We start from the raw sequence: 19,078 nt of genomic DNA on the forward strand, positions 1-19,078 counted from the left end.
TCCCTCCGACCCTCTGTTTCAATGTTTTGCTTTAACCTAGTAGACAGTTTTCTCTAGTGGGATGTTTTTTCTGTCTTTTTGCTTTCCCCTTTCACCTTTCTATATCAAACCAAATAAAATAAAAACACGAAACAGGAAAAAAAAAAAAAAAAACAATTAAAATTTACTGTCGAAGTAAAATCTCAACCTAGTATTGTTCTTGACCAACACTTGAAATAATCGCAACATCATAGTTATCTTTATTTATATTTTAAAAACAAATTATTACTATTTTATTTTTTGAAATTCAACACCTTTTTTATATTTAGGCATTTAAAAAAAATTCAAGTATAAAAAATATCAAATATGCAGGGATATTACAATCCATGGAATGTCCCTATGGTTTCAAAAAAGTAAAAGAATTTTGTAGTTAAAACTCTCATAAATAGTCTCTGACTCTTTATGAAATTTTGTCCGACAATGAGGCCTAAATTCATTTGAACTTTTAAAATCATAGAAATTAAATTCTAACTTTCTCCAAACTACATAGATGAAATTCATAATTTAACCTAAGTGATATTGTCCAGAAATAATTGCAGGAACAACAGTAATGAAAACAAAAACATGGCATTAGCGATTAAGCTTATTTCTTTCAATGCTGCAGACATGGGAAGACTCATGTGAAATGAATTATAAGGAACTCTTAAAAAATTACAAACCAAACAAAATTGGACATAGGGCTGATCAATAACTCAACAAATTTTGTTCCTAAAGTTCCAACAAGTAAATGAATTACTTTCTCAAAACATTCAGTAATGGCATTTGGTGAGATTGTTTCATAAGATAAAAGCATATGAGATTACTGTTCAGAGTTAAAACACTGATACAATCCTTCTTCATAAACAAAAATGTTTGAACCTTGATAGCTGCTTACCGATCAGAGTCATCACGATTGCAGTTCAAACTATTGTCAGAGCATGGCAGACAAGTTTTGTTCAGGCAGTCGAGATGATCGGTCAAAATCTCGGAGATAAACTTGATTAGAGAACAGAGCCCACCCAAGAAATTATGATCAATTACACCATTGCTATCTACAACGTGTGCGAAATCAACAAGTTTAATTGCTGCATTCGACTTAGTTTCCAGCATAGATTCTTTATCATACACCATCAGCACTGAGCTAGAATAAAAATGGTAAAACTTCTGATCTTCAAACCAAGTCTTGAGCTCCAATAATTGTGCCAAAATTCCATTTGCACCACCATAAATTGATGATGCAAAAACACAATCAAGATCATCCACATCAGAATCTGCAGAAGCATTTGAAGAAACAAATTTCTTCAGAATAATCTTAACTTTCTCAGCTGAAGAGTTTTGCAAAAATTTCCTCCCTGGCTTCCAGTATCCAGCTTTTTGGCTCACATGAATCTGCAAGCCCGAAAGCCGAAACCCCAGAGCCAAGCTGGAGGTTTCTCTATCCTTCTTAAAGCACCTTTGAATGTACTCCTCAGAAGCTTGTGGATACCAAGTTCTAGAACCAATCTTAATATCAACAATAGACGGATTTTGGTAATTTGAGATGAGATCCTGCAAAACAAGATGGGGATGCAAGCCAGAACCGTCTGATGCAGGTATATCCTGAGTTCCATGGAAAGCAGGGAAGAAGGCACGAATGTTATCTGGAACTTTGGTATTTGAAGAGAGTGATTTATAGAAAGCCACTTCCTTAGATCCTCGTTCATCCTTCTGTAGAGGCTTGAAGAAGAGCCCTGAATCATCTACAAGAGGACCCATGCTTCCATCACTTGCTTGATGGCCAGCAACTTGATGATCCGGGATCTTAAACATGGCCTAAAGAGAAGCAGAATGAATGAAAAAAGGACTAAATTTCCATAATTGTTGAATTAAACAAATTATCTTTGTTCACATACTAAGAAAATGATGAATTTCTAACTTCGAGATTGATAATCAGTTGAACTATACTCATTTTAGCTATTTGTCCTTTTACGTACTAACAAAAGGATGGATTTCGGCTTTAGAGAAAGCATAATTGTTCATATCATACATTTATATAAATTAGTAACGAATTAACGCAGTTGTCATAAACATCATAAGCAATTTCCTTCTATTACATCATCAAAACATTCTTGTAGATTTGATTAGCAATATCCAATAAGTTAATAGGGTCCACAGACAACAGTGATTAACATGAACTTGAATGAATCTTGTAACAAAAGGAGCAAATATCCATTCTAAACACAGCATAATTCTAATGTAAAGATAACTCTGGACAATCTAAATGACACAAAAAATTCATATAAGTAGAAGCTAAAATGATATAAGAAATTGAAGCAGAGGAGCCACAGATTCGCAATTAAACACATGCAATTCCCTTTTGAAACCAAAGATAACCTAAAAGATACAAGCAATCGCAACCCTGATCTGAAATAGAAGTGATTGAAAAGCATCCCTAACGAAAACGGCTCTTCACTACCAGATTCAAACGAAGGTTGAGGGGCAATCAAAGGAATGGAAAATATGAATGAAATTCACTGAATTCTTCGGTGAATCAAACAATAAGAGAAATTTAGAAGAACAACAGAGAATCATGGGGAAAGGGAATCTAGGGAGAGAGAATTTACCTTGTGTGAGGGAGAAGGAAATTGAGGAAGAGAAAGAAGTGGCAATGGCGAATGGGAAGAAAAAGGGTGAGAGATTGGCTTTTATTTATTGAGGCTTTTCGGCTGCTTTTACCATTGAATCTCGATGCGGCGGCGGCGGCGGCGGCGGCGGTTGTTGCTCTACCACCTGCGCATCTTCGGTCAACAAAAGATTACAACCTTTTTGTGACTTGTTTTTCCTTCTTCTTTCACTTCCATCAGATCAAATTACATGAATTATACAAACAAAAGTACTTACTTTGCTAGAGATTTATTTTTATGGATTAGCTACATTTTATACTCCAAAAATGTCTATTGATCCGAATTTTGAAATCAATAAGATTAATCTTTTTATGACGGTACAAATCATTTGTGAATCAATCAAATCTCTCCATTGTCCCTTTACATTCCTGATTAGTTATACATTACGAGTAGGTTTAAATCTTGAATACATTGAACAAATATTCGTTTGAAGCAAACTTTTTAGAACATCTTAATTTGTTTGTATTTATTTCTCCATCGCGATCCTCATTTTCAATCGTGATTTGAAATAACACGAGAACAATAGTATATTCCAAAATGTTTCTTTAGAAAAATACAATGTAGTGTTTGGTGCATTTGAGATCTAAATTTGTTTGTGATTCGTAATTAAGCACGAACATGAAAGGGCACATGGAGCAGTCACCTATTCGCAAGTGGTTTGTATTGTCATCAAAAGATTAATCTTTATTAATTTTAAAATTTCAGTCAATCAAGAATCAACATCTTTTGAGTGAAATTTAGGTCATCCGTACAAAAAAAAAAAAGTCATACATGAATTTTTATTATGTATTGTAACAAAAAAAAATATAATAAGAAACGAAACCGAAGATAGAATTAATCTTTTAAAATGATAAAACAAAAAATTAGATTTAACCCAATAGGAACATTTAACATCAATTAATCTCTAAAATAGGTTAGATCTTATTTACTAATTAAACGTTCACATTTGTTTTAGGTTTAACTTATAATATTTACCAAAGATTTTATTTTTAAATGAAGGATTTACATCAATAACGATTAAGTTTTACTCGCTTTGACAATGATCTAACATTTCTATTAAATGTAATAAAAAAATACTCCATTGAGGCTAAGTAATAAGATTTTGTGTTACAAAATGAGAAAAAAAAATGTGAATATAATTAACATTTGAATTTGCTAGTGAATGGACAAAGGAATATGATTAAAATAAATGCCTAAGATCTTGTTTGATCTCTGCACCCAAAAAGTCCATAATTGCTCTCTCTTGACAAAAATGAATTAATATTAAAGAATGAAGTAATGGGGAATAAATATAATAGACATAGACATGTCACATGTGAGAAGGAAAAGAATAAATAAAGTAGTGTAAATGAATCTCTCTCTAGTTATGACAAATTGAGAATAACCACTCTTTTTCCTTTTCTTTTTTTTTTTTTTTTCTTTCTTCTTTCATTTAAGAGACGTTTGGTTTAAGGTTTTAAACATTGTCCGGAATTATGTCTGAAAATAAAAGGTCGAGGAATAAGATTGCTAGAAATGAAGAGTGACTGTATTTGATTATAGATGGAAAAGTTATTAAAATTTTATGGTAACAAATTAATCATGGACACCTCTATAAAATTTTGATAGATTAATTGATAAATAATAAATTCAATTCAAAGTTTTGAGCAAAATTGATTATTTAATTATCAAATAATAATATTAATTACAAATATTTGTAAAATGAGTAATTTATAATTAAAGTTACTTGATTACATAATTTGATGTATCAATTTGATGAATTTATATAAATATGATGTATTAATTAATAAAACAATCCAAATCAGTTTAAAAAATAAATATAATATTTTATGATTAAAAAATAATAAATTATAATTAATCAATGATAAATTAATTATAATTATTAAAAATAATATCATAAAATATTAATCATAATGATAACTAATTAACTACATATATAATTTGTTAATAAATTAATAGTATTAATGTCTTGGTTATTTAAAGATTATTATACAATTAATTTATTTATTTATGTTAAATTCAAATATCATAGTTTATAATTTAATATAATTTTCTAAATTTTAAATTATATTCCTCCCTCCCATCTCAATTCCTTCCATCCAAACACCCCCTTAATGATTTGATAGATTAAGCTAAAAAAATTGCATCAAGATGTTATTTAATATATATTTTTTTAATAATTTCTATCTTATTTTCTCTCTCGACTCTTGTTCTATTTCTCTCTCTAAAACTTTTTGTTCATTATCTTCTTCCTCTAGAACTCTTCCTTATATCCGTATATACCAACAACAACAATGAGTGAAGTTGTTTCTTCTTTCTCCCACAATGTCTGATGACTAGTGGTAACATATATAGTTTTTTTCATACACCAAACGAAGTAAGGACAAATGAAAAACGTAAGAAAATGAGTTAAAACAAAAACGAGAGCAAGAAAAGAAGAAAAACAATTCAGAAATTAAAAAATTAGTGGCATCAACGAAAAATTAGAAAGCTTTATTTTGAAATGTAGAAAGAAAAATAGGTTAAAAAAAAAATCTCTATGAAAGTTTTATTAGTTTGAAAAGTTTTTGCTTTTGTCTCTATCTCTCTCTTCTTTTTCAAAGAAGATTTTAGAAGCAGACTAAAAAGTAGCTAAATCTGAGTATGCTAAAATAAAAAGGCCTCTAACAAAAAACTTTTGATTGTCCTTATTCAAAGTAAGATTATTTAAATAATACATATGGAACATTAGGACAAGATCTACTGATATAGATTATATTAAAAAAGATATGTCACAAAATATGACATAAAATTAATATATGTTGATGGAATAAACTTTAGAAATGTTCACTTCTCCTCTAACCACTGTTTCTTGCTTTACTTGGCAATCAATAATAAAGAGCATCTTCTTACAAACTGGTCCTTTCTTCAGCAAGTTCAAAGCCACATCTAGAAAGCACAAAACAAAGAAGATTGGTATAAGATGTCCATGCAGTCGACATCTTAATTACCGCATTTATTTTGTGGGAATCTAAGATTTCTATTGACTAGACATTTGAATTATTGCATTTGTTTTGCAATAATGTAAGATGTCTTGACATCTAGATATTTTCGAACATTTTAAGATGCCTCTTACAGAGAGTATCTCGAGAGTCTTAATACTCTCTTGAAAAATGTATTTTCTGAATTCCCATGATGAGAGCATCTCTTTTTTACTTTTTTATCCTTCCTTTTTTCTTTTATATATAAATGTGTGCATATATATCGCTTTCTTTGTTTGCATTTCATAATTAAAATAAATACTTTCAACCATATATCATTTTTTTTTATTAAATTGTGGTTGTTTTTATTTTTATTTCTTTTTTTTTTCTTTGAAAGATGCTTAAATTTAAATTTAAATTAATGTTTATTTTATAAAAAAAAAAGCTTGAATTATTATTATTTTTTATAAAAATAATATAAACTATATTAATTTAAAAGTAAATTCAATTTAAAAAAAACATATATGTTATATAAGTTCAAATTATGTTAAATTAATGAATAGACGTAAAGGTATTCTTGTATCAATTTAAGACATTTCAGGTAGAAATTCTACAAAACAAATATAGTTATCCAAGTATTCCTAGATATCTTCAAAATTATTCCTATAAAACAACCATAATTATCTAAAGATGCCAAACATCTGTAATTCCAGACATTTATAATTCTTAGCATTTAAAATTATTATTATCTACATTCTCAAAAAATAAGCAACCCCTCAGATGTTTTTTCACGGGCATCTTGTAAACATTTGGATTACCATATTTATTTTACGATAATGTGTAAAGAAACCCTAACATTTAGAGATTCTCGAGCATACTAGCATACTCTTATGGAAACCATCCTGAGAATTTTGGATGCCAAAACACGGATTTCTCGATTGCCATGTTCAGGGCATCTCCTTTTTAATATTAAATTTAATAGAAGTTCAAATTAATTAAAAAAAAATGTAACAAAAATTCAAATAATATTAAATTAATTATAAAGTAATGAAGAGTTGTAAAGGCATACTTAGAACTTTATGTAAACTCAAGACATTTTCAAGTAAAAATTGTATGAAACAAACACACATATCTAAGTATTTCCAATTATCTATAAAAATATTCTTACAAAACAAATATGGTTATTTAAAGATGTTGGACATTTATGATCGATGCATTTAAAGATTCCGATTATCTATATTTCCAAAAAAAAAAAAAAAAAAGAAGATAAATGGCCCCAAGGCATCTTGTTGGGAATAAATGTCCTTTTCCCCTTCCTCATTGAGACCTTCAAGGACTGAGGAACACAAATATTTCTACTCTACTCAAGTTTACTAGAATTCCAACCATCATGGTGCTTGGTATTTCAATACAGTTTGATGCTTGAGTTAGAGCTTAGACGGAGATGGCGTTTAAGTAGAACTATGGTGAAATTGCATACTTGCATACAATAAGATTTTGTTGATTTTATAGCCTTTTGTTATCGATTGGTAGATCCATTCCTAACACGATAGAAGGATTTCCGTCGGTACTAAACAGACACCTCGACTTGACTACGAAAAGTCAGTTGGTTAGGCATTTAGTAGATTTTGATCTCCTCCCATAGCAATGTGTTTGAGTAGCTTGCATTTGACCTTGTACATGTGAAAAATAAAAAACTTGTGTTAGTGTAACATTGGGTTATACAAAGTTTCAAATATAATTTTAATTAGAATAGGTTGGGTTAGACAAACTTTTTCTAAAAGATACTTACATTGCACATCAAAGGAGAAGCTTATTTTGCACTTTAAATCTTCGTCGAACGACCAAAATAAGCCTATCAAAAGAAGAAGACAAATTGTCTTAGATAATGGAGAACACAGAATGCAATAACAAAAGTTATTCTTTTCATGATAAATATATTATATATATACCCCAAATATGTAAAAGATATATATATATATAAACCTCTAACCACACAAATTGACTTTCCAAGTCGTATCATTACATGGGAACAAAAATTAATTCTCTGGTGGGAATAAGTTGAGAGAAAAAGTGGTGTGAAAATATTTGGCATTGAGGATCATAACTCCTCCGTAAGCTTAAAAAAAATTTACTAGTCCATTTAATGAGATAAAAGTAGTGTTCATGAATTTAATTTTTAAAAATTAAAAAACTAAATAACAACTGAAATACTATGGATTTGTTTTATAACCATTTTGACTTTAGTAACCATTTTGTTTTTTATTTTTTCTTTTGAATATTAAACCTATACTTCCACCTCCAAATCTTTTCTTTTGTTATCTACTTTTCATCAATTGTTTAAAAAACCAAGCCAAATTTTGGTAACTAAAAAAAATAACTTTCAAAAAGTTATTTTTTTCTTTTAAATTTAACTAAGAATCCAACCATTGTACTTAAGCAAATTATTGTAAAAAAATTATATGAAATAGGCTTAGTTTTAAAAAAACAAAAATAAAAAACAAAATGGTTACCAAACTGGGCATATTTTTTGTTTTGTTTTTAAAAATTAAGCCTATAAACCCTAGTTTCACCTCTAAATTTCTTTGTTTGTGAAAACCATAAAAAAAAAAAAAATAGCTTTTTAAAAGCGACTTTTGTTTTTGAAATTTGACTAAGAATTCAACCATTGTACTTAAAAAAGATGCAAATCATTGGAAAAAAATGGAAGAAAATAAATTTAATTTAAAAGGATTAAATTAGTAGAAAAGATTTGGAATAATTAGAAATAGTGGAGATGACAACTAGCATGTGAGTTATGGTACAGAATCTAGTGTGTGACAACTGAGAGTGAGAGATCTCTTCACCAACTGACCCAATATTGTCATTTTCCATTTAGTATATTATAGTATAAAAGTAGTGTGTTTACTGGTTTTGTTTTGTTTCTAAATATTAAATATATTACGTATTTAAAATGTCTACACTCAACACATCTAAATTTTTTGTGGTTGATCGATTTTCTTTTTCCCTATTTCTTATTTTCAAAACTACTTGAAAGGTTGCATTAAAAAGAATTTATATATATATATATAATTTATGCAAGTTTATACAAAACTGCTTAAGTTGGTCGGTTATAGACTTGCCGTTTTAAGAATTTTAAGAGACGGGATTATTATTATTATTTTATTTTATTTTTACTTTTTTTTATATCCAACGAACTTTTGCACACCCCAACTAATTTAATCTATGAAACAATTTGTCTAACTTTACAACATTTGTGTGCAAAGAAAATTCGTAGAATTTTAAATCCTTAATAGGTGGCCAAACTTCATTAAATGATGGAGTTAGTTGCTAATCAAACAACTATTAACTGAATGTCAGAGGCTCATCCAAGAGTCGAGCATATTGATGGCTGAAATGTGTAACAACTTTAACAATGATGGCTCGAATGGTTAACAACTGAAATGAAATCTAGTAGTGATTGAGAAGAGGAAAGGTCGTGCAAATTTTAGTTACTAAGGGATTGATCTATATAATCTTCGAGTTGCAGTCGAAGAAAGGTACACCGAAAACTCATACATATTTTCTATTAATTGACCAATTTCTAAAACTTGATTCTAACTTGAGCATCTAAGTGGATTTCACTCAACATCACACTAATGTTCAAATTTGCTCATTTTTACAAGATTTTAGGCTACTCTTCCTCAAGAATACAAATTCACTGTTGATGCAATTTTTAGCATCAACAATGTGTGTTTACATAAAATAGATAGGATTAATTTTTCTTTTATGGAAATAATGTAGATCTTTTTCATTGACTAGTTTTATAATTTATTGATGGGAATATTGTCAACAATTGTTCTATTATTTAAGCGTCGTTTGGCATTCATTTGATTTTTTTACTTTTCTCTTTTTAAAAATTAAATCTATAAATACCACTTCTACCTCCAAATTTCATCATTTGTTATCTACTTTTTACCAATGGTTTAAAAAACCAAACCAAAATTTGAAAACTTAAAAAAAATAACTTTTAAAAACTTGTTTCTGTTTTTGAAATTTGACTAAATATTCAATCATTGTACTTAATAGCGATTCGAATCATTGTAAGAAATGGAGGCAAAATAGGCCTAATTTTAAAAATCGAACCGATTACTAAATGGACCTTTAAAGTTTGGATGTCAATCCATAGGGAAAAGAAAATATATATAGGTAAAAATATATAAGTTGAAAAATTGATTGTTTCTTAGAAAATAGTCTAAAAATTGACTAGATTAGATTAGATTAGATTAAGGTTTGAACAGTTGACTACAGCTTACAAAAAAATCAAACAAGAATCTTAGCCCATTCGCATTTCCCAATCCCTTGAACAAAACAGTCCCAGTTTTTTGTGCTGTTACTTTGGCCTTGGCAACAAAGACGTAGGTAAGGAAAAGTAGGGATGCAAGAAAACTCACAGATATAATTCTGGACAAAACAACGTATGGCTGGGCAACAGATTTTTTTACATGAATCCCAAGAACAACATTGGACACTTCTTTCTCTTCAGAGTAGAACTTCCTGTATATTTGGATACCTGAAGCAAATTTCACCCCATTACCCATACAGTATTCAAATGGTAGCTGGATCATTTCACACACACACAAGAAAGAGAGAACAGAAGGACTTTGTATCAGCAAACTAACCAGATTGGGCAAGCTTTAGTTTTCATAAAAAGTGGAGGAAATGAGCTGATTTTGATTGGGGCAGAAGGTAGGGGGTGTACGTAAGTTGGATTGGGTTAGGTTGAAGTACTTTTTAGACCAAACCCAATCGTTTAAGTTGTAAATTTCTTCAACCCAAACAACTCTTATTAAATAATGAACCCAACACTAACCCAACCATGAAACTTTTGGATTTGGTTAGTTCGGGTTGCTTGGATCATTATTTAAATCTTATCATGAAATGAAGTAAAATTAATATATATATAATTGTATTAATAGTAAAATTAAAAAAATAAAAATAAATAAAAAACATACTTTTTTAAATTAAGTAATTAATAATAAGTTTAGGGTTGGTTCAGGTATTTTAGGTGAACCTATGAACCAACCCCATTCATAAAGTTTTCATTTATTTGAACCCAATTCAAACTAAATCGTACATGTTAGAGGTTGGATTGATCGGGTTTTTTGGATCATCAAGTTTTATTCACACCCCTAGCAGAAGGTGTCATGCTTCCCCATTTTATTCTCTAGTAATAGTGTCATGATATGATATTTATCATGGCTTCAGAATATTTGTTATCAATCTTCTTTATATTTAATTTATCGATCATCTTTGCCTCAGTTTATGGCTCTTAAGACCTCCAAAAGGTATTAACAAATAATGTCTCTAATGGCATGTTTAAGAGTAATTTTGAAATAGTTAAAATCACTTTTTTCGTATTTAAAATCATTTTGAAATACACCTTTAATCACTCAAAATAAATTCAATGTTTAATTTTACACTTTTAAAAGCATTTTTCATACTATTAAAATTGATTTTGAATGATTAAAAATATTTTTTGAGTTTGAAAATGACAAAAGCAATTTTAACCACTTTAGAATCATTCACAAACATGTCATAAGTCGTGAAGCACACTAGGCAAGTAATTTTTGGGAACTGCTACATTAGAAAGGAAAAGAAAAGGAAAAAAAAAAAAAAGAAGAAGAGGCAAGAAGGATAATGTCAAAATTGTATAGAACAAAAAAAAACAAAAAAAAAGTTCATGTCAAAGTATTACCATGAACAAGATAATGAGATATTTAGGAAATGAAAATTAAAGATATAGGTATATTATCTTACCATCTGCTAAGGTTTTTATCCCAGGAAGAACTTTATCAAGACTTTCTGCTTTCAACATTGCAGAAAAGGAGGGGTATTGACGTACATCCTGCAGAGTTTCAGAAGTTTGTAAGGAAATAATGGATAGTGTAGAAATGTCAATGTTTTGAAATATGCAGAATTAATACCTGAACCTCAAACAACAAACATTTATTGAAAAGTATCAACGCTCCAGGCTGAATTCTGAACCAAGAAGATGGCTAAAAATTATTAGAGTGTTAAATAACGTGCAACTTTGACATTTAGGTTGTTTTGTCCATTTCAACACAATAGTGACAAGCTATAAATTAACGGGCCAGTGACAACAAAGAACCCTGTAACATTTCACAACTATAGCAACTCAAATGTCTCCAATACCGTAACATCTTTTAAATGATGTGCACAGTTTCTCTAAGAAGAAAATCGCAATGCAAGATTCCATTTCTGTTCTCATTTGCGCTACTCCATCTGATGTATATTATCATGTCTGTTTACAGAATTGAAAATTTTTTATACACCACAATGGAAAATGCACAACCATCTAAGAAAGTAATTTTATAATGGGAAAGTTTTCTGCAATACCGATTGTAATCCCCAGCAGCACATCTTCCTTCCACTCTCTTTAGGCCATCTAGAACCAATAATATATTGCATGAGATAAATCAATGTTAAAAATCACGACACTAAATCAATAGCTCAACAAGTATAAGCATATTCCCAAGAAAAATACTACCAAAGTGAACCCAAAAGCTTAAGCTAATATTTTTTATATGTATCATTAACACTCTCCTTCACGTAAAACTATTAACATCCATAAGAAGGAATTTGAACTCAAGACTCTCTTCTAATAGGATACCATCTTGTCTATATATTGTCTAAGTGCCAATATACATGACATTGGTTACTGATTCAAGTCACTTGGTATTCAGTTAGATATTCAGATTTTAAGCCTCTTAACCAATGAAAGTTACTGTGGTTATTTGTACTTGTAGTACGAAAGTTGATTTTACACGGTAAGAAATTCAACTATCAAGAATTAGAAGTAGCCTTTACTAAAAGAAAAAAAGAGTAAGAGATAGAGGTAGCCTAGTGTACTGTTCGGTATAAAAGCAAAGCCCCTACAGTAGTGACGTGATTTTTTCTTTTAGCGAATACTTTGATAACAGAATTGGCCTTCAAAAGTCCTTACTCCTTACTTTCTTACGTTTGGTTATTGAGTTTTTTGTATGACATGTGCTGTGTACTGAGAACTCTTGTGTGAGATAGGCTTGATTTTTACCTGTTCTTGTTTACATATTTAGTACTCTTAATACATCTAGCACAAGCTTAAGAATGTACAGAAAGTCTAATAGAATTACCTCTTAGCTGAGTAAAGAAAGGCTCATGAACATGAAGCTCAAAGTTTACTGTCTTTAGAACCTGCAATGTGCAAGCAAATGCTCGATTAGACATAGGAGATGGGTGTTGGAAATCGTCATAATTATAGACTCAATCAATCAAGCCTAAAAGCACTTGCATTTACTAATTCCGCTCCTCCTTGAGCAATCAACTCATTACATTCTTCTTTGTCCTCCAAGTCATCTAGTGACCCACATGATGGTTTCGAGACTGACTTCCGAAGTGAGGACACTAGATCCTTATACAATCTGGAGACATCTGATAGAGAATTTGATACATCGAGTGTGAAGAGAAGAATTTCACAAGCCCCTTGTTATCCATATCAAAATATAAATCAAAAGCAGGACAGTTTGTTTTCACACTATGCTTGCTGAAGTAAAGAGAACAAGTATGTCTGGATAATATACGGCCAATAATATTAGTACACAAATATAAGAAACTGGCAATCGACCTACATCCTTAGTTCCTTATACCTAAAATTTTAATGCTCAAAATTAGAGAATGTGTGTGTATTAACAAAAGACTAGGAGAAAAGAATTTGTCAAATTTCATGCCACGTTCATGTAGTTAGGGGAAGGAAAATGAAAAAGAATAAAGGGAAATATCATCTTCACCTCCACTAATAGAATACCCAATCCCCCCAATGATTTGAACTTATAACATTTCCTTCGAATAATTAGTAAAATAAATACCTTTCCTTTCTCAAAAACAAGACAGAAAATTGCCTAAGCACCAACAAATCATCTAAAACTAAGCTAAAAAAAGGACAAAAAACAGCCACTCAGAATCTAAAAGGCGTTAAGAAAATCCAACATCAATTCCCAAGTTCAGTCAAAACAAACATTTAAATAGTAAAAGGTAACCCTACAAGATAAGAATATCCAACTCCTAGATCGGATTAAACACTGATTCAGCAAAATAAAATTTTAGAAAAAAAAATCAAAAGAATAATAGTATTTCAACAGTCTTATAATTGAAAAGCACATATCATCTAGCGTTCGCTTTGTTCAGACATGGAAGACGAACCAGCATTGAAATAGTTCATGAAATAGCACAGAGGATGCGAATACGGAGGTCTCGGAGAAACGGGAAGAACCCAACTACAGAGAAGAGCTTAGTACTTTTAACGCATTATGAACTACGATCAATTTTCTGATTTAATTCCGTTTTATTAAATATAAGTTAAAAACAAACAAACTACAGTCATAAAGTTCCAGAATCTAATTTGAAGTGGTGCATTTCTTCTTTATCACTGAATCCGCTACCAAAATCATGGACTCCCGGAAAGTGAATTTCAAAATCAATAGAGAGAAACGCGAGTTCAAGAGAAGCAATTTCTTCTGTCTTTTCCGAAAATTACAAACTAAGGATTCATTTTTTTCAGTACCAGTGCGATCCAAATTGGGTGGAGGAAGATTGTGATTCAGGAGGTGGGAGCAGAAGTCTGTGTGCAACCCTAGATCATGCTCCAGGGTTCCATCGATGTGAGATTGGAGAGTGAACTGGAGCAGCTCTTCTAGGCAGTCTCCTAGCTCAACCGGCGATGATCCTGGTGAAGATGGCTGTCGCTCCATCTATCTCTCTCTTACTTTTTCGAAGTTTGAGATTAAAAACAAAATTGAAATTTCACACACTGAATTTTTTGTTTCTTAAAATTAACTCACTTCTAAGTGTGCAAAGAATTGATATAATATGATATGGATATAATGCGGATATGTCCGTGGTTTGAAGTATCTTATTTTTTTTATTTTTATTTTTAATTTTCAGATATGCGTACATGTTTTCAGAAAGGATAAGTTGGTCAATTTTTTTTTTCAAATTTAAGCTCAACTACTTAAAAAGCCCAACACACAACATATTTTATTTTAGTCTAAGAAGCACAAATACAGATATGAATACGATATGGCAATACGTTAATTTTTAAAAAACTAAGATACGGATACGTTAAAGATACGTATTATATATATATATAATTAATTACTATAATACATATTTTAAGTTAGATTAGAATAGATTCAAGAAGAGAGTGAAAATTTGAAGAAAAAAAATCAAGTAACGTCGAGTGATTGTTGAGTCACTAGAGTAGATGTTAGGAAAGAAGTAGAAGATGAAGATTGAATAATGAAGTTGATGATGAATGAGGTGTGAATCATGATTTAAATAGTGAGAAAGAAGGGAAGAATAAAGATTTAATTACATTTCGGGTTTTTTTTAATTTTTTATGTTTTATTATTTTTAATTTATTTTATTTTGGATTGCTCCATTTAAGTGGCTTTTATATTTTGAAGTAATTTTAAAATCCTTGAAATCACTTTTGTCATTTTCAAAATCACCGTGAAATATGTTTAATTCTTCAAAAATAATTTTGATGATATGAAAATTGCATTTAAAAGTATAAAATTGAAAATTAAATTAATTTTGAGTAATTAAAAGTGTGTTTTCGAGTGATTTTAAAAATGAAAAAAAAATGATTTTTGATGATTTTAAAATCATTCCTAAACATGTACTAAAATAAAATGGGTTGAAGGTTGGGCTTTTTAAATGGTTGGCTTAAATTTGAAACAAAAAATTGATGCACGTATCCCTTCACGTATCTAGAAGCATATACATATATATGAAAATTAAAAATAAAAATAAAAAATCAGATACTTCAAATCACCTATCAGACATGTATCTACCACGTATGTGGATGTATTCGTATCTGATACCGATTCTCTGCACAAATAGTATTTGTGCTTCCTAGATTTTAGTTTAGGAGTGATTTTAAAATCATCAAAAATCTTTTTTTTTTTCATTTTTAAAATCACTCGAAAACATACTATTATTCAAAATTAATTTAGTTTTCAAATTTACACTTTTAAATGCAATTTCCATATCATCAAAATTGGTTTTGAAGGATTAAACATGTTTCATGGTGATTTTAAAAATGACAAAAGTGATTTCAACCATTTTTAAATCATTTTCAAACATAAAAGTCCACTTTAATTGAGCAATCCAAAACAAAATAAATTAAAAATGATAAAAACATAAAAAAATTTAAAAAAAAAAAAACCTGAAACGTAATTAAATCTTCATTCTTCCCTGTGCTCTTACTATTTAAATCATGATTCACAGCCCCTTCATCTTCAATCTTCATCTTCTACTTCCTTCCTACAGTCTACTCTAGTCACTCAACAATGATTCAACGTTACTGGATTTTTTTTCAAGTTTTCACTCTATTCTTGAATCTATTTTAATCTAACTTAAAATAAGTACTATAGCAATTAATTAGACATTATATATATAATGTATCTTCAACGTATCCATGTCTTAGTTTTTTAGAAATTAACATATCGTCGTATCATATCATATATATGTATTTGTGTCTGTGTTTCTTAGCCCGCACTACTTCCAATTTCAAATTATTACCTATTTTTTTATCAATGGTTTAAAAAATCAAATCAAAATTTAAAAATTATTTTAGTTTTTAAAATTTGGCTAAAAACCCAACTAGTATGATGCAAATCAGAATTTTTTTTTAAATAATGTTTTTTTAATAAATAATGAAAAAAAATAGGATTGGGAGGAAGTATTTTAAAAAATAGGTGTTTTGGGAAAGTATTGACAGATTTAGGATAGTGAAATCGTGTACGTGGTACACGATTTCCATGAGGCACACTCGTGTACCGGGTACACGAGTACCATTTAATCCAATCAGCTGACATGGACTGATTGACCAGTCAAGCGAACTCATGTACCCGGTACACGATTCGCTTATAAATTTTTTTTTCTTTTTTTTTTAAAGTTAATTGTTAAACTTAACTTAATTCCTTCATTATTGCTTATAATTGTTTTTTTAATTGTTAAACTTAATTATTAAACTTAATTCTTTCATTATTAAACTTAATTATATATTTAATCTACGGTGAAAACATCTTACACTCATATTTAAAAAAAAAATACCATGATATTAAAGAATATTTACAATTAGTTCTTTTGAGATTTCCAATTTGAGAATGATACAATGTGGGATTTAAAAAGACCCCCTGGCCCTTACTCCTCATGGGGGTTGTCTTCGTGTCCCTCTAAATTAAGTTCACCCTGTTGTCACTGTCGTCTACGACGAATACGTCTTCGATCGGTGTCAGCAACATTGAGTCGTCTTGTTTGTTGAATAATACTTTCTATGTTGATCAATGTTTGCTAACACATTGAACTCAATTCTGGTAGGTTGTTCTGCACTGAATATTGCTGAACATCGTCGATAAAATTATTCTGTAGAATAAAAAAAATATATTAAACAATATTCATATTATATATATGGAAAATGTCTGATTTTAAATCTCTTACCAATAAGAGTAAGCGTGTCAAGTGAGATAAATCGCCTCGTGATCGAATTGTACCAGGGAAAGTAGTCGTCTAATACAGCTGGCCCATTTGTTAATTCTCCCTGTGCACAACGATCACGTCGTCCATGCCATTAGGATAAATACTCCGCATGGATTCGACGCTAGTCTTGGTCATGCTTACCTCTTAAATTGATCTGGTGTAGTTCTGGGAGTGTATAGGATAACAAATGTATCGTTTTTCGCATACCGAACTGTCTCAGCATACGATCTGGATGATGTCACTCTACTATATTGAAGCATATAAGAGGGCTAATAGTCAACCAGATGTCTTCACCATTACGACAATAATCAGATAAGGATGACCAAATCTGTGGGTATGATGTCCAAATAACCTGACAAAACAAATAATAAGTATACATGTAAAATTTTTTAAATATTCATTTATATACATATTTACTATCTGATTGCGCATCAGCATGTCAAATATTTTTCTGTACATGAGCAACATATTTGCTGACTATTTAGAGGCAACTAATACACCACTCCATCTAAAATTATAAAAAATACAATTAATTTATATTCTTACATAAAATGGTAACGAAATAAATATATAAATAAAATAATATCGACACTAAGTGGACGATGATCTGGGGCCTGTAGTTGGACTTATGTTACTACAATTGGAAATCGATTATAAGCCTCTAACCAAATTCTGAATTTCGATACTCATGAAATTTGAATCCAGCTGTGAATGATCCTGTGTCAACTCTGAAAACAAATATGAGTGTTCTCCTTGAAGTTATGTGATTTCGAACATTCCATGAGTTTTGCGCCGACATGCTTGTAGCCTCCAAGCACAACCGTGACTCCAAGTTTACATTTAATATACCAAAGATCCTGATTTGATTCCACTACGACAATTTCGTAGTGTTCTATCACAGCAAGCTGTAAATCTTCTTTGGTATTAAACAATATTCCCTTTTGTATTAAATTACAGTTATCTACTCCTACATTCCTTTCTTCCAAAGTAGATCCTAGTTCACAGGTTGAATGTATCATTTCCCAATCTATTTGATTGAACATTTCTAACGATACCAACTCAAGATCATGTTCACCACTACCGACGTTTCCAAATAATTCATCCACTTCAACATCGATGTCACTATCTCCATCATTTCCAGGTTCAAGAATTACTAAATCTTCAGGACACATCGATATATTTATTATGTTTTTTTCAACTGTTATAGTTGACAAAAAATATATTAATATTCAACCCAACAAACTCTAATTTCTAAGTATTCTATAAATATAAAATTTCTAAGTTTAAATCAATCCAAACAAATAAAAAAAAATGTAAGATCAGCCCAAAAACATACCTAAACTAAAGATCAGCCCAAAAACATACCTAAACGAAATCATACATAAATTATACATAAACTAAATAATACATAAATTAAATCATACATAAACTATACATAAACTAAATCATATACAAACTATATATAAACTATATCATATACAAACTATATATAAACTAAATCATACACAAAACTATACAACATAAACTATACATAAACTATATAATACACTATACATAAACTATACATACATAAACTGTACATAAACTATACATAAACTATAAATACGTAAACTATACATACATAAACTAAGTTTAAAATAAACTCAGCCAAAAAACATGCAAAAACATACATATAAATACATATCAGCCCAACTAGATAAAGAAATATACCAAGCAAAAATCGGTAGCCAAAAATGTATGAAAATCGAGCAACACGACCACTACAATGGAGGATTCGGTGAGGATCAAATGCAGGACTGAAAATCGAGCAAAATCGAAATTTTGGAAGATTTTGTTGAAATAGAGGCCTCGGTG

At 29.9% G+C, this 19,078-nt stretch overlaps 2 protein-coding genes across 5 annotated transcripts; both read right to left on the bottom strand.

Annotated features, from left to right (window-relative positions):
* Window positions 1–720: 720 nt before the first annotated feature.
* On the bottom strand, window positions 721–3,051 carry LOC120070188 (inositol polyphosphate multikinase beta-like). The gene is made up of 2 exons (XM_039022044.2): window positions 2,622–3,051; window positions 721–1,830 (listed from the first exon to the last, which is right to left on the bottom strand). The coding sequence occupies exon 2, from the start codon at window positions 1,825–1,827 to the stop codon at window positions 910–912; it is 918 nt and encodes a 305-aa protein (XP_038877972.1). The 5' UTR covers window positions 1,828–1,830; window positions 2,622–3,051; the 3' UTR covers window positions 721–909.
* Window positions 3,052–6,750: 3,699 nt separating this feature from the next.
* On the bottom strand, window positions 6,751–14,513 carry LOC120071108 (uncharacterized). Of its 4 annotated transcripts, none has more exons than XM_090305641.1 (9): window positions 14,244–14,513; window positions 12,975–13,114; window positions 12,817–12,877; window positions 12,041–12,089; window positions 11,608–11,662; window positions 11,441–11,528; window positions 10,075–10,193; window positions 7,434–7,496; window positions 6,751–7,314 (listed from the first exon to the last, which is right to left on the bottom strand). In XM_090305641.1, the coding sequence occupies exons 1-8, from the start codon at window positions 14,428–14,430 to the stop codon at window positions 7,467–7,469; spliced, it is 729 nt and encodes a 242-aa protein (XP_090161767.1). In that variant the 5' UTR covers window positions 14,431–14,513; the 3' UTR covers window positions 6,751–7,314; window positions 7,434–7,466. The 4 variants fall into 4 exon arrangements, with proteins under 4 accessions (XP_090161767.1, XP_038879108.2, XP_038879102.2 ...); XM_039023180.2 differs by having other exon boundaries at window positions 12,975–13,165; window positions 14,244–14,512; XM_039023174.2 differs by lacking the exons at window positions 6,751–7,314; window positions 7,434–7,496 and having other exon boundaries at window positions 9,860–10,193.
* Window positions 14,514–19,078: the final 4,565 nt, after the last annotated feature.

Source organism: Benincasa hispida, chromosome 1 (genome assembly GCF_027475165.1).
Source record: "Benincasa hispida cultivar pf3 chromosome 1, pf3_genome.v1.1, whole genome shotgun sequence".
NCBI classification, from domain to species: Eukaryota; Viridiplantae; Streptophyta; class Magnoliopsida; order Cucurbitales; family Cucurbitaceae; genus Benincasa; species Benincasa hispida.